Below are 15,666 nucleotides of genomic sequence, written 5' to 3'. Positions count from 1 at the left end.
GAGTCATTGAGGGAGTGCATCGTGGGGGAGACGTGATTGAAGTCCATATTTTATCAACACTGAGGAGTCACTGTGGTCAGCAGAAGAATTACACTTTTGATAAAAGTGACTTGTTTTTACTAAGATTTTCTTTTACTTGTATGTAAAAGTGTAGGGCCATCATCATTTTTGTAGAGGCCCAGATGCTACATGTAATCACCTACTTGGGATCTTGCTTCGTATTATTCTTTCCCTTCCAATTGCCGTGTACTAAATGTATGCCTTTTGTCTGCATGTATTGATTTGTGCTCTTGCATCTCTCCTGCACAGGTTGTGTCTTTTAAAAAATAACTTCCGTCTTCACAGGAAACAACTTAGTTAGGTTTAGGCAACAAAACTACTTGGTTAGGTTTAGGAAAATATTGTAGTTTGGGTTGAAATAACTACATAAGTGCCGTTACTGAAGTATGCAAGTTATGTACAAGATTAGGTGATGGATGACAGACAAAATCATTTTGTAGCATATCTACGATTTTTGATGCACTATTTATCGTAGTCATAGCTACAAATGCTTGATGAGATCATCCTGACCAGAAAGAGATATGCTAATAACTCATGTACCACTCTGCTTAAGATACAAAATAAAGAAACATCTTTCAAGAAGACACAGTCCAATAACCAATGACTCAGATTATGACCTCTACAGTGTCAGCAAACTGAACATTGGAAGCTACAAAGACAGGATCTTTGCTATGATATTGTATGACATGAACCTGTACAGCACTTATGAAACTGGTACTGCCTTTTCAAGCTGTTCAGCTGATCCACACATTGCATGCCAAAGCACAACGTAGTACATTAAACAGGCACCCACAGTGAGAGAAATTGTTTTATTAGCAATTCCTGCAAAGGACCAGTGTCTCTTTACAGAATGAAAATGTAGTAAATGTAACTGCACATCTCAAAAACAGAAGAGATGAATGATAGTGAAATATGGTAAAGCTACAGTGTGTATGCAATGCAAACAGTGTCGCATCATACTGGTATGTTGGGTCTGTCCTGTAATCATGATAATAAATATCATTCCTTCCCATCATAACAGATGTTAAATAAGTCATATAGTATGTGCATTAATAAAGAGTAAGATAATTAATTGTTCCAGTCGAGTAAAAGTGAGAATTACACGTTTTGGTGCTGAGAATAAAATGTCTTTTGGAATACTGTGAGTGGAAAAATGAATATTTCTATGGCGCATTTCTTCCTCTGTGACTACTGACTATTTGTGATGAATGGCATCTGGAGAGTAACGTTCTTGCTCTTAGACTATCTATAGAGTTTATTTATATTTCACGTCTTATCCTTATCCTAGCAATAGAGTGCTGCAGAGATGATGTATTTTTGTAGGCCAACCAGGAAGTGAACGTCGCCCTAGTGATATGAGGTTTCATATCAACCTCAACGCACACTTACACATGTTTAACATTGTAACTACTTGGTTAAGCTTAGAAAAAGATCATGGTTTGTGTTCAAATAACACAACTTAACAACCGTTACAACGTAATTAGTGTAAAAGAACAACTAGAATTTCTTAGGTTATGTTGCGTTACAAGCATAACAACGCTACGTATCAATGGTAAATTCAATGTGAGAGAAATCTCCTGGATCAAAGAGTTTGTTTTAGACCACGTCACTTGCTCTGACCGAATACAAAATAGCTGTCATTGGATACTGTCTGGAAAAGGGTAGGCACCAAAATACCTGGCTGGTACCATCTGTCAATCAAATGAAGCAACTCGGGAGAACAGCGTAAATCTCTTCTCTATCGAGAAAAGCCTTCAGTGTTGTTCTTTGCTCTTTTTTCAAGGGAGATACTCTCCAGTTCTGATATAACTGACGCTATTAGCATCTACGCTAACCTCTTCAGGAGATTTAGGACTCATTCCTGCAGCACTCTATTATTTTAAGTGTTAAAGGAATGGTTTGACATTATGGGAAATATAAAAACAAATGTTGTGGTTGTGTTTTGTTGGTCAGGAGCAGTGACTTCCTGGAGCCTCATCATCACTTTTTCCTTCTTTACCTTGCACGGTCCAACAAGACTGGTGTTTTTTGTTGTGGTGTCATGGCAGCGTGTGCACTGTGTCTTGGTTGAGGAGGGGGGGGGGGGGGGGTCGTCAGAGGGCCTGGTTCTGGCCTCCGGTGTGGTGGGAGTGCTGTGGGTTGTTAAAGTGGTAGGGCTCGTGGCGGTAGTGGCTGTGGCAGATGACCGGATGCTCGATGCCCTCGCTCTGCAGCTCTTCCTGCTTGTGAACTCCCTCCAGCTTCGCCACCAGCTCTCTGATGAAGGTCTGAGGAGGAGCAGGGGTCACATGGAGCTAGTGAGTGGTTCAGTAGGTCTATTACATTTGTCAGTGTGAGCACAATCCGTTATTCGACAATGTAAGTAAGTATTTTTTTGTCATCCGGGTTTATTTTCAATGCGAGTCCCAATTCCCACAATAGCTCATCTAATATCAATGTTGAAGTTGACATTTGGCATGAACACAGCAAATCAATTATTTTCTCATGTTTGTATAACATTTGGTAAAAACTTCATGAGAGCACACAGACAAATGTAGCCGTTGGGCTTGAGGCTCAGAGCTACAGACAGGAAGTTGAAGAGCACTGAGAGCTACAGACAGGAAGTTGAAGAGCACTGAGAGCTACAGACAGGAAGTTGAAGAGCACTGAGAGCCGGTCGAACACATTGTTGCTTTTGGTCTTTTCAAGGGATTTATTGGCATTCGGAAAAATAAAGGATATCACAAAACTTTTTCCTTGAACTTTTTAATTACTGTAACTTCATTCATCTCTCCAGCACTTGTTTCACTTGAAACATCCTTGATTTCAACTAAGACAGTCTATATGGACGTAGCACTCTGAAATATACACCTGGCATATTCATTCATAAACATTGTCAAACACTGACTGTCAATAGGAGGTGTGTGTAAGATGGGAGCATGTTTCAAAAGATGTTAAACTGTTATAATCTATACTATACATAAAAGTATATTTTCCACATATTATGGGCAATGCCTGCAGAACTTTGGCCTTTTTAGAAAAGAAATGAAGAGCTTTTGTAAAGCATAGCTGTTACAGAGGAAGTGTGTGATCATTTTTAGGGTGGAAATCCCAGTTGGGGTGCACCATTAATGAAACCACTATTACAGTAAAAGCCAATTAGCTTTATAAGCAGTCCACCATTTTGTTCCAAGACCAACATTAAATGATAAACAATACAGCCTTTACCAGAGTATTAACCCAGCAATTAGAAGTGAAGCACCAGAAATAGTGGGAAATATATGTAGCTTTTAGTCATTTACACCATTTTTTGAGTGTGTTTTGAGTGTGTTGAGTGTGTCGTATGTCCATAGATGGAAAAGGGCCTGCGAGAGCAGCAGAGTCTTGGGAGGATGAGCCGAAGGCCACTGACAACGCAGGTCCAACTCTGTCTACTGTTCTGAGTTGTGGTGTAAATGTGTTGCTCAGGAGTTACTTTTTAACACTGAAAATAAGTCACCAGACTGTGATGTCAATGCACATGCCAGACAACTACACTTCTTTGAGGTCACCTCTTCTACTGCTTACTTTGTATAATGGTGAGTTTATAGTCTGATGTATCCAGATATGGTGTGTTATGGCAACAGCACAAGTAGAGGTGGCCAAAACAAGCAGCCCCGGTCTTCAATTAATACTGACTGTAAACATTGGTTTGACTACGGATTCATTTCGGTTTTCTTTCTATGGACATTAATCAGCAGTAATAAAGTTGATTCTAGTCTTGGCTGGTCATTTTGAGGCTACTTTACAATAACAAGAAAAAAAGGAAGTAGAGAGATGCTGTGTCGAAATCTCATCACACAAGCAATGGAAGTTAGAGACAGCCAGCCCTCGATGCCACACACTGTTCAGTTTAAACAGGAGGAATGATCAGAGCAAACAAAACCTTGTTTCAATATACATATGGACACTAAGTGCTGGTTTAAGACACTCGAATATGAACATATGTTATAACGATGCTCCACACCAGAGTCCAATAAAAGAAGTCGTAGTAAGAAAAGCAGCAGCTACACTGACTCTCCCTGCTCTTTTGCACTGAGTTTGCATCTCTGACCACCAGGCCACGGCGAGGCCGCAGCGAGGCCACAGCGAGGCCGCAGCGAGGCCGACGCTTTAGTCCAGAAAAACTCAATTGTTTCAGGCTTAAAACGGAGAGTGAAAGGCTGAGAGGGCACAGAAAGCCATTGTTGAGGGATGCGGAGTGACTGTGGGTCGAGGTGTCGGAAGCTGCAGTTTCACTTTAAGTGCGTGTGACACAGTGTGTGTGACACAGTGTGTATGTAATGCATCATGACTAAATATGTAATTTAATAAATGTCATTACCGAGAAAACGTACCTCTGTGTTGCTACTGCACCTTCGGAGAAGCTCCTGTCAACAAAAGGGGGATAATGTTGTAACAAACAGCCACATAATCATATATACATTTTCAATATTCTACCATAAACACTACAGTGTTTCCCATAAAACTGCATAATGATATTCACTCTTTCAAAACATGTCTATTTGAGTGACTTTCTGAACAGAATCCGTTGATCTCGGTGCAGAAACCTTCTGATGGTGAAGTTGAATGAAACCATTAGCAATGCTGTAGAAGGTTATGCAGTATCACACACAGGTTACATTACCTGTAACCTTTTGACTCGCTCCTCGTCATTAGGCAGGTCAATCAAGTCATCTATGTTCACCTCGTCTGGCATATCACCTTCCTGATGCAAACACATGGACACACAAAATCTTCATGAGTCACCAAACACAATGTCACACACATCTATCATCTGGTTCAACTGATTGAACCTTGCTCTTCCCCACCTCCCTCATGTCTCCAAATATAACCAATAGAGTTGCCCCATATAGTACCATTTATTCCAATGCTTCATCGAGACTTACAGTACATCACACTTCTAGTAAGTGTAATATTCAAACCCACACAGTTATTATTTAATAGCTGCACCTCTACTTAAAATGGAAAATTCTAGATGTTCTGTGTGTCATACGTGTTGTCCTGTAATTCATCCAAACACATCTGAGATTGTTTGAAACTTGAATCGAGTGTAACATCCAAAGCCTGACCACGTTGCATATCCATCATTTGCATGTTTAGGCTCTGGGGAGCTGAACAGCAACAATGTTCATGTAATACTGGAACAGTGGCTCGCTCTGTTTGAACAAACGGCCATTGTACCAGCTGAGCAGGGCAAAAAGGGACAGTCCCATGCAACCGTCCACATCACTGCACTGACTCCAGCTCTACAGCCAGCCACCATCATCTGTACAAAATGATAATTGTCTGTTAGTTATGCTATCATAATTGGGCATATGAAGAACAAAACAGATTTAAAATATTTAAAAAGGAGACACATCATGAAAAAGTAACTTCTTCAGTGCTTGTCCAAATACATTCTGTAGTGCCCATCAACCCCACAAACTGTGAACTAAGCTGACCCGGCTGCTTATTGGGCTGCTTGAATCAGAAAACATGTGAGTCAACGACCCAATCAGATTAGGCTCCTCTTCCTATGTCACATGCATGCTCATTAGAATATACCGACCCCAGTCAGAGTATCTCCACACCCACGGCAGCTTGACAACTACCTTTGCAAAGGTGCGCCATATTTAATAAAGTGTTTTTTTTTTAACAATTAACAATGTAAACATGTTCTAGTAGAAGACCAAAACACAAGACTGAACCTGAAAATGAGCATGATATTTCCCCTTTAAATCATATTCAGAACCATTTGCTCCTTTATTGTATACATAATCAACGGTTTTAATAGGCGCTTTATGTGAATACTCCATCGGCTCTCTTTGAAAGCTGGGCCCTGTTTGGTCCTTTTTGCTTCACAGAGCTGCCTTATCGTTGAGATGATCTCCTGAATTCTATTTTTCTCACAATCAACATATTTGGCGCTCGCAACACGAACCCCGCATTTTAATGTCCAAAAAATGCATGTCCCCTCTCCATATCCCCCTCATTAGAGACCACGAATTGCTCCCGCTGGGTGCCTCAGCAGCCAGATGTGCAGTGTTTACCTCCTCCTGGGACCTTTTTATACAACTCCTTCTTTCCTCCGTAACCTTTCCCTTTTTCCAAATCGTTCATCCTTCTCTCCGTTCCACACTGCCCATGTAAGGCCAGCCCCGAGAAAGATATAGATCTCCGAGAAGGGGACAGATGTGGACCTCACATCTACAGGATGCTTATGACCTTGTAAGGAGAACCAGGCTGCCCCACCTCTCCTGTCCACAGGTCCACCTCGTAGATCACCCACATGGAGGCCTGCAGCTGAGTCTCAGGACTGTGTCATCCCAATGTGCCTTCATGTCACACTCTTGTTCAAGTATAATTACTTTATATTTAAATGTTTTTGCCATGTTTTACTGTAGGGACTTACACCTACAAAAAATTGTCTTATTATATAACACAGTGGGAAATATTCTAAAAAAGCAGAGCAGCCTAAGCAGATCCCTATCTGGTCTGCTCACTGCTCATCCACCCACCTGACCCGAGTACAGCCGGACCAGGCTCTCGTCGATCCACTTCTCCAAGTCCAGCCGCCTCTGCAGCTCCTTCCGGTTGTACTTCACGGTAACCCGGGCGTGCCTCTTCGGGATGGGACCGCCGTGGTCCTGATATAACCCCGGATCTGATGAATGGAGTTCATCCGTTTCCTTGAGCGTTGGCCAAGTCCGATCGGCTGCCATGGCTGCTCTGGACTGGTCCGACTGGTTTCGCGTCCCCCCTTTTCAAACACAGGAGGAGAGAGAGAGATAGAGAGAGATAGAGAGAGAGAGAGAGAGAGAGAGAGATAGAGAGAGATAGAGAGAGAGATAGAGAGAGAGCACTGGACTGGACTGGGAGGAGACGACGGCACAGACTGCTGAGCAGAGGCCTTTTTTCCCTCCTGAGGTGTTTATTTACAGGATTTCTATACAAACAGCCAAGTAAACCATGATTACATTTCATTCAAATATAGCCCATAAAGTGTTGTATTGTCTGATACTACAGGTTTCTGGTTTGATGTTATATCTGTTTGTGCATTACAAAGGCTGGAAGGATATTACTGAGTCTACCATCTGAGTAAATATGACTTAAGTCTGCTAGCTGTGTTTGTAGCTTATGTTTCACATGTTACATGTTGCAGTGTCTCACCCAAACTGAGCCAAAAGCCAGCAGCGTGACAAAGAGGTCTACTGTACATGCACATCTGTATGCTCAGATAGCACAGCAGAAACACATAATAAAACGTATTCTCTTCTCAAATGTGAGGATTTGCTGCTAGCTGTAAATTGAGCATCATTGGGTTTTGAATAAAACAGGCAAAGTAGCTTTTTTTAAACAAAAAAAGCAGCCAACTAATTGAGAAAACAATCACAAGAGAGACTTCAATTCAGAGTCGCATCAAAGCAAATCTTTTATTCCACATTACAACCACATGATGAAATTAAATAATGTGAATGAAAACATGTAACATAACACAAACTTTGGTATGAACACAAAATGGCACATGAAGGAGCAATGTGATCAGTAGTATATAAGCTATATAAATATAAATTACAGTAATGGCTGACTTTGCATGACAAAGCACTTTTCTTTCTTACACCCCTGCTCTAAATATCTTTGGGATATTTCACACGGCCCTCACAGCCCCATGAAACATCCAGGTACGGCATCAAGCGTCGGTCTTCATTCGGCATCATATAAATATATATTTCTACATCTGTGACAATCAAAGTGAAGCCTTAAACATAACTTTTCAAATAAATAAATAATATAAAGAATACAAAATGATGGTACGCACAATAAGGAAAAAATGTCCAAAGGAAGATTGAAAAGCAAAACAAAAAAATGTAGTGTTTTAAAAAACAAATGAGAAACAAGCAAACATTAAAAACAATAACCCAATAAAACATTTTTTTTTTGGGCAGGTTTTCCAAAGAGTGTGGTGACTTCCTGTATTTGGTTTGAGTTGTAGGTCCTATGAAGAGTGGATCATATTATTTGTTTCTTTGGGTCTTGAACATGAAAGAGCTTTGCCCCATATACTTTTTCAATAATCTTTGTAAATCGTCTTCATCAGAATAGTTCATTTGTCAATATTTAGCTTCTTACGCTTACATTTTGAATGGTACATTATCTTCTGCATGAGCAGAGTGGTTTTCATCTTGTGAATTCGCTCCTTTTCTTCACTGGACGTGAAGAGCGAGGAGCAAGTGCTAATATTCCTTTACCCCGGTGTGAACATGTATTTTTTCTCTCTGGGGTTTCATCTCAGCCCTGCACCGGAGCCCAGGCCGGCCTCGTCCCTCCACATAAAGTCCTGGCGCTCGCCTCTGACCAGGCTGCTCTCCACAGTGTTCTGCCTGTAGCCGGATCTTCCGTCCGGGCAGAGGGAGAGGCTGAGGCGAGCCGTGCCATTGCTGATCTTGAACAGGCCGTTGGGGCCGAGAAAGGCCTCTCGTTCGCTCCCTCCCAGGTTGTTGACCGTATCCAAGTCGTTGTACACCGCGCTGTCGCTCAGCTGCTTCCTACCCTGCAGCCCCCTCCTCCTCCTCCTCAGGAGGACGATCCCCACTGCCAGGACCAGCACCAGGACGGCCAGGACGCAGGAGACGGTGAGGGTGGCGGAAGAGGGCTGGGAGGTCTGGCGCAAAGCCGGCTTGAAACTGGGCTGCAGCGTGAACTCACAACTCGGACCCATGAAGCCCTTGGGGCACTGGCACACGGGCCCGGTAAAGTGGGTAAAGCAGGTGCCGCCGTTCTGGCACGGGCGGGCGCCACAGGCGTCAGAGCGCACGCTGCAGTTCTTGCCCGTGTACCCCAGGGTGCATGAGCAGGTGTAATCGTTCACACCGTCCTGGCAGGTGCCGGCGTTCTGGCACGGGGTCGAGGCGCAGTCGTCGACGTTCACCTGGCAGTTGGCACCAGTGAAGCCTGCCTGACAGCGGCACAGGACGCTCTGGCCAAGGTCCAGACACTCACCACCTGCAGCAGATGAAAAGAGAAGTGTTACATGTTACGGTCTCTGCATGAACTAGTGCAGTATTGATGCAGGAGTGTTGACAGCGACAGTTTACACTTCAGCCACAAGGTGTCGCCACTCACCGTTCAGACAGGGCCTGTTGCTGCAGCGGTCCAGCTTCTTCTCGCAGTTGGAGCCGGTGTAGCTGGGGGGGCAGCGGCAGGTGTAGCCGCCGGTCGTCGCCTCCACACAGGTGCCGCCGTTGAAGCAGGGCCCGTCGGCGCACGTCATGGCGATGATCTCGCAGTTCTTGCCGTAGAAGCCCTGCGGGCAGGTGCACGAGTAGTCGTTCTCCAGGTCCTGCGGACGGAGGGAGGGGAAAAGCATTCACGTTAAGGGGGGAAGTCTGGTGCTGGGGGTGTTCCATTTGTTTTGAAGGGCAGCTGTTCATTTTCAGTATGCATTCAATATGAGATCTAGGGAAACGTATCTAGCTTCAGCAGCAACAACTAATGCGTTATAAGTCATTGCCAAAATGTAAGCTTTTGCACCACTGCGCTCGCATTAGAAGATACACTTTGGGTCCCCTGCTACTAGTGCAACAGCTGTATTTGAGATGCTGACTCTGCTGTCTGCAGACACCACCAGATTGCATACCCTCAAGTGCAATATTATTCTGCTATTGCAAATTCCTTGTCTCCTCACCTCACCTATCTCAATACATTAAAATACTATTTATGCTGGTGTGTTTAGTATTAAACACTTTTATTTTCATTTTGTTCTTTGTTTTTATATAGTAGATGTTCATAATGTAACAGTAGCATAAAGTTACTGTTCTTATACTTCTACTGCTGTGACACTTGAACTTCCCTGCATGTTATCCACACCGTTTATCTCATCTTATCAGCATTTCTGTAATGCAACATTAGTATGAGTGCACCTTCAAACCGAACAGACGTAATCCCATCGTACACTCACGTTGCAGCTGCCTCCGTTCTTGCAGGGGTTGCTGTCGCACTCGTTGGTTTCCAGCTCGCAATTGGTGCCTCCATAGCCGGGCCGGCAGGTGCAGGTGTAGCTGCCCTGGCCCGTGTTGGTGCAGGTGGCTCCGTTGGCGCAGGGCTTGTGGTTGGTGCAGTAGTTAAGGTCCTGGTCACAGAAGAGCCCCCCCCCAGCCCTCCTGACAGTTGCACTGCCACGGCTGGCTGCACGTCCCGTGGAGGCAACCCGGGTAGCGGACGCACTCCTTGCAGGAGGGGCCCTGCCAGCCCATGCGGCACGTACAGCCCCCAGGGGCCTCGCAGTAGCCGTGCTTCTCGCTACAGTCCGCCGAGCAGATGGCTGGAGAGAGAGAAAAGGAGAAAAGGGAGGGTGTGTGATTACAATGGGCACGCCTTCTCATACATCACACACACACACACACACACACACACACACACACACACACACACACGCACACACGTACAGGGCCCCCTGTCTGACCCCAGCCCTGCACAAGACTTCACTGTTTGTTAAGTATCAAGCCAAGCAGCTGGTAGGCACACTGCCGGAGAAAAACGCTTTCTTTTATCTCCCAAACACACACACACACACGCACGCGCACACACACACACACACAACCAGATCACCTTGAAAAATGTGTGTGTATTGGGGGCCAATGGCTCTTTCTCTCATTGTAACAGAGAACAAAAGGCAGATGGAACACCACAGACCGTCTTGCAAAAGAGTAACACACAACACTGCGGGACATCAGTCAGATAAAGGAAACCCTCTGAAAAGATTCCTGTCTTTGTAAGACATCAAGAATCAACCTGAAGAGAATGATGAAAACACTTTTCATCCCCACCTTGACAAAACGTGAGTCTTGCTTTTTAAGTCTAGGGGGGAGTAAAGGTTTGGGGGGTCTTTCCTTGCAAATATTTATTCCCTCAGCGATTTGTGTACAAACGGTTTGGTTGTCTCAACTCTCAATCCTCTCAATTTCTTCAGTTGCTCAGATGTTAATATATTGTTTTGTTTTGTTTGTGTTTGGAGAGTCACGGATTGGAAACTCATGTGAAGCCCTCCTCCATTTGAGTAACTGTTTTCAGAAGAATGCTGTTTACTGAATGAGTTTATTCTACTGTTTTTATCCTGACATTTTACCCCAATTTGTACTTTTATTTGCCTTATTATATCTAATTGCAGAGCTAAAGTGTTTACATTTAGTTTAGAATTGTGTAAAATAGTTTGTAACTTTGTTTTGAAAGGTGCTATATAAACAAAGTAGATCTAAATAGGCTTTTGTCCCAATTATAAATTACTTATTCGCTAAAGAAATGTGATTTTTATGATATCAAAAAAAGACTACAAATTAACAGGTTAAAATCAATGTATTTTAGGGAATGTGAGGTTGAATAGTGTTTTTCCACCCAGAAAACGACATTGTTTAAGTGCCTTGCTCGAGGGCTCTTGGGTACTTATTAGCATACACTTACACTCAGAGCAATAGTTCCCCTTCCAGCCCTCCAGGCAGATGCGGTTGCCCTCCTCGTCGCAGGTGTAGTGGCCCAGCGTGTCGTCCCTCGGCCGGCAGTACTCGGCGCAGCCGTCCCCGAAGTAGCACTCGTCGCAGAAGACGTGGTAGGAGTAGCGCAGCTCGCTCTGCTCGCCGAAGTGCACGTCCTGGGACCAGTCCTCGCCGATGGCCAGCCTCCTCCTAGTCGCCAGGCGGCTCACGAGGTTGTTTTGGTTGTCTGTGGAGAGGGATGGGACATCTTTAAAACAAATGCTGCGATGATGCTCGGATGGAAAGACTATACACAACAGCGCGTGTGATGTATCTCGGTTAAAGTTCCAGTGAATAAGTAACCCTTACCTGTGTATTCAGTAGGAGATTCTGCGTTCCAGGCTTCAATGATCAACGAAAATGTTCCCTAAAACAGAGGGAAAAAACGCGTTTAGTGCAATGACCGTGATGCATATCTCATATTGAACATATGCAATTAGTAGATCAACTTTGTGATGTTCTATTTACCGGCCACTTGAAGTGGAAGGGCACCCTGATGGGAGCGCTGCTGGAGATGGAGGTGTGATCGGCTCTAATGACGTTGGTGTGTCCGGTGCCGAAGGTGCATGGCGGCTCCGCGGAGATCACGTCCTCTGGGTGTTTTAGGCAAATCCTGAAAAATATGTGACAGTCCCGGTGTCTCCTGCAGATGCGCTGCGCCGTGTGGAACGAGTTGATTTTAAGCTCAAACACACCGGAGGACAAAACCTGCATTGGCAAGAAAAAAAACTACATATCAGACACACACACGCGTAAAAGACATTTTGAGTGAGTCATTTTTTTTAACCACCAACAGAAGCCAACTTACCACTTGCACTAAAGCCAGCGCCAGGAGGTATCTCAGGTGTAGATGTGCCATTTCCTCTCAGTGTTCTGCTTTTCACTTCTAAGTAGATGTCCGCATTCGTCTTGTGCAATAATATTCCTCAAAAGATGTCAAAGCAAAACTCAAAAAGCTGTCATCACTTTGAACTCTGCGATCCCGTCGGTTTCTCTTAAATCCGTGTCTCCTGATGATAGTCTTCTCCTGCGTCCTGTTTTTTACGCACTCCTCTTGTTTTGGTTTTGGTTCTGGTGCGTAAAAGGCGCTGACTGGTTTTTATATCTTCTGCTGCTGCGCGTCACGGGCAAAGAGGTGGAGCCGCAGCAGACCTCGAGGGACACGGGCGGTGGGGGGATCGGCTGGGGATTTAGACGACCCACATAACACCTGGACGGGGTCCTTTATAGGAATATGCTTAAGAAGCTGGCGCGGGGCAGATATGTGTTTGCATGAATCCTAACCGCATGAGGAGTGTGAGATAATGTGGGGGATGGAAGTGAGACGCCATTAAAACGTTGGTTCAACTAAAAGGCCTAAAAAACCGCAAACTACGCAACTTTTAGTGATGAAGAACATTTCATATATTTGTTTCATAAGTGAATGACTGGAAAACGGACGACTATAGAACCAATATGAAACAAACGTCATCCAAGTCAATGTACATTCATTCAGATTTTGGGGACTTTGTCAAACAATGAATATAATGAAGACCTCCTACATTTCATCAAACATCAGCAGTAAACTTTAACACCAATTTATAGATCATTGTTTGAAAAGGTGTTTTTTTCTTTTCTTTTTGGAGCTTCACACTAAACAAAGATCAGAAGGAAGCGGTGAAGAATGGCGTATAGCTTCTTCTTTCTTTACATCCAACATTATAATTGCTCTGGCGCGTGTGGGGTTGACAAAGAGTGGGCAGGGCCCCGGATAAGGAGTTATTGTGTGCGTCTATAGGCCTCTTCTGTCGCGCTCCTGCGTCTGGAGGAGGGTGCGGGGAAGAGGAAAGAAAGGGGTGCTCACGCGTGTGTGTGTGTGGGTGTGTGGGTGTGTAAGTGAGGCGGGGGGGTCCTGCAGAGTTTGGACTATCATGTTGCTTTTGTCTGGAGCTCATGCGAACAGCTGTATGGTAATCAACGGCACATGGTCGACCGTGTGGGGGCTCAGAACCCGGCTATTGTCTTCCAAAAGCGTCCCCTCCCCCCTCACACACACACACACACACACACACACAGTGACGCGCGCGCACACTAACCCCGTATTGATTTTAGGAAGGACTCTGTCGGTTCCAGCACCTGTCGCTGGCAAGGACGTGGTTAGAGGCTAAACACACCTAAACTTTGTGTTATGCACACAAAGAACAGAGCCAACCTCCTGCACTCATAGAAACCTGCATGACTCATTTAATATAACTCAGCAAAAACAGGATGGATGTTAAAGGATTTTAAAAAAAGTAAATATCGATTTGTGCTTGGTTATTTTGGTCGTTGCATGCAGGTGAGTATAACTACTTCTGTATCCCAACAGTGACGTTCATTGGCATATAGATGTGATCCATCTTCACATAAACAATCACTTTATTGATATAAAATAGCGAGTTCAGACAGTGGACAAAACATTAGAACAAAAGTCAAAGATTTCAACGTGGTATCCGCATAGAATGTCTGTCCTGTTTATTAATCCCACACTGTGCAAACGTTACGTGTCTGTGTATGGTGATAGTAGGTGGGTGAGTGGGGGGGGGGGGGTCCTATTGATATTATAACGAGCAAAGAGGACGCGTGCCTGAGGAGGCACCCTGTATATCCTGGCACGCTTCCCTGCAGGACAACAGGACAAACGGCGGAGGAAAGGAACAAACAGTTGTATGTAAAGTAAGCAGAGGAGTAAAAAAAGGCTTTTAGGTCAAACTCGAGTCCAGAACAGTGATTCTAATAAGGGGGACCAAGGATCTCCAACGAATTGTAGGGGTGTCCCTTACAAAATTTGGACAATTTAGATTTTACTGCAATTTCTGTAGGTCATCCAAAAAAAGATAAAAATGACTGTAATTACAATTTTTACAATTAACAGTGTATTTCCAACTCCTACTTTTTTTAAATGTGCTCTGCTGACTGCGTTAGTTTGATGTGTCAGCATTAAAATCATCATAAAAATGCTAAACACTAAAAACCTAGAACACACATTCGTCACACATTAAAAGCAGTTCTGTAAGTTTTGATTTGTGATTTGAACGTGCAAAGGTCAGTGCAGTCTTGGATGTGTTTGGAGAGGGAGTTCCAGAGGGAGGGGGCAGCTATGGAGAAGGCTCTGTCACCCAATGTCCGCTGCTTGGTCCTGAGTGGAAGGGACAGGAGGTTGGCATCAGAGGAGCGGAGCCTACGGGATGGAGTGTGGTGGTGAAGCAGGTCGGTGAGCTAGGAGGGGGCCTGATTATGGAGGGCTTTATGAGTGAGGAGAAGGACTTTGTATTGGATCCGTTGAGGGACGGGGAGCCAGTGGAGATTCTGGAGAACAGGTGTGATAAGCAGGCGAGCAGCAGAGTTCTGGATGTACTGGAGTTTATTTAGGATTTTGGATGATGTGCCATGAAGAATACTGTTGCAGTAGTCGATTCTAGTAGTCGAGTTTCAGCAGCAGATGAGGAGAGTGATGGGCAGAGACGGGCTATGTTTTTTAAGTGGAAAAAGGCAGTTCTGGTGATTTGTTTGACGTGGTGTTCAAAGGAGAGGTTGCTGTCGAACATGACTCCGAGGTTGCGGATGTGTGGGGAGGGAGACAGAGTGGAGTTGTCGATGGTGAGGCAGAAGTTGTGACTGGTTTTAGTGAGGGATGTGGGACCGATGATGATCATGTCAGATTTATCACAGTTGAGTTGGGTTGAGTTTCAGTCTCACAAAGATGGGACAAAAGTTGTAGCTAAAAAGAAGCTCTCCCTCCCCCTAATATTTTAAAATAGCACACATTGTATGATCTCAGAGGAAAACTGGTAAATAGATGATTATTACAGCCAGTGAATAAGAGAACATAAGCACATAATGGCTCCACCTCTGTGGCTGCTCTTGGTCTTGAGGATTGAGGTATTTTACCCTGGATTCCAAATAAAATCTAATTTCTTTAAAACAATTCTTACAAAAGAATGGAAGGATGTAAAGAGAAAAAAGCCCCGCCCCTGCTCTACATGAAAAATAAATCATATTATTTAAGCAAAAAACATACAGCGTGATCACCTGTTTCCAAATGTCATAATTTAAAAAT

The 15,666-nt window shown here is 44.2% G+C and overlaps 2 protein-coding genes across 3 annotated transcripts; both read right to left on the bottom strand.

Moving 5' to 3' along the window:
• Nucleotides 1–1,956: 1,956 nt before the first annotated feature.
• ppp1r14aa (protein phosphatase 1, regulatory (inhibitor) subunit 14Aa) lies at nt 1,957–6,813 on the bottom strand. Of its 2 annotated transcripts, none has more exons than XM_031871546.1 (4): nt 6,579–6,813; nt 4,706–4,786; nt 4,403–4,448; nt 1,957–2,327 (listed from the first exon to the last, which is right to left on the bottom strand). In XM_031871546.1, exons 1-4 carry the CDS (start codon nt 6,780–6,782, stop codon nt 2,203–2,205), a joined length of 456 nt encoding a protein of 151 aa, XP_031727406.1. In that variant the 5' UTR covers nt 6,783–6,813; the 3' UTR covers nt 1,957–2,202. The 2 variants fall into 2 exon arrangements, with proteins under 2 accessions (XP_031727406.1, XP_031727405.1); XM_031871545.1 differs by having other exon boundaries at nt 4,416–4,448.
• A 1,083-nt stretch (nt 6,814–7,896) lies between these two features.
• Nucleotides 7,897–12,626, bottom strand: dlb (deltaB). The gene is given in 8 exon segments (XM_031871625.1): nt 7,897–9,063; nt 9,184–9,400; nt 10,019–10,210; nt 10,212–10,381; nt 11,518–11,775; nt 11,898–11,955; nt 12,057–12,296; nt 12,397–12,626. Coding segments are annotated over 8 exon segments (1,905 nt in total). The 5' UTR covers nt 12,448–12,626; the 3' UTR covers nt 7,897–8,344.
• Between the last annotated feature and the right edge of the window lie 3,040 nt (nt 12,627–15,666).

This window comes from Anarrhichthys ocellatus, unplaced genomic scaffold (genome assembly GCF_004355925.1).
Source record: "Anarrhichthys ocellatus isolate YVR2014 unplaced genomic scaffold, GSC_Weel_1.0 scaffold59, whole genome shotgun sequence".
NCBI lineage: Eukaryota > Metazoa > Chordata > Actinopteri > Perciformes > Anarhichadidae > Anarrhichthys > Anarrhichthys ocellatus.
This window is presented reverse-complemented; position numbering and strand designations above follow the sequence as displayed.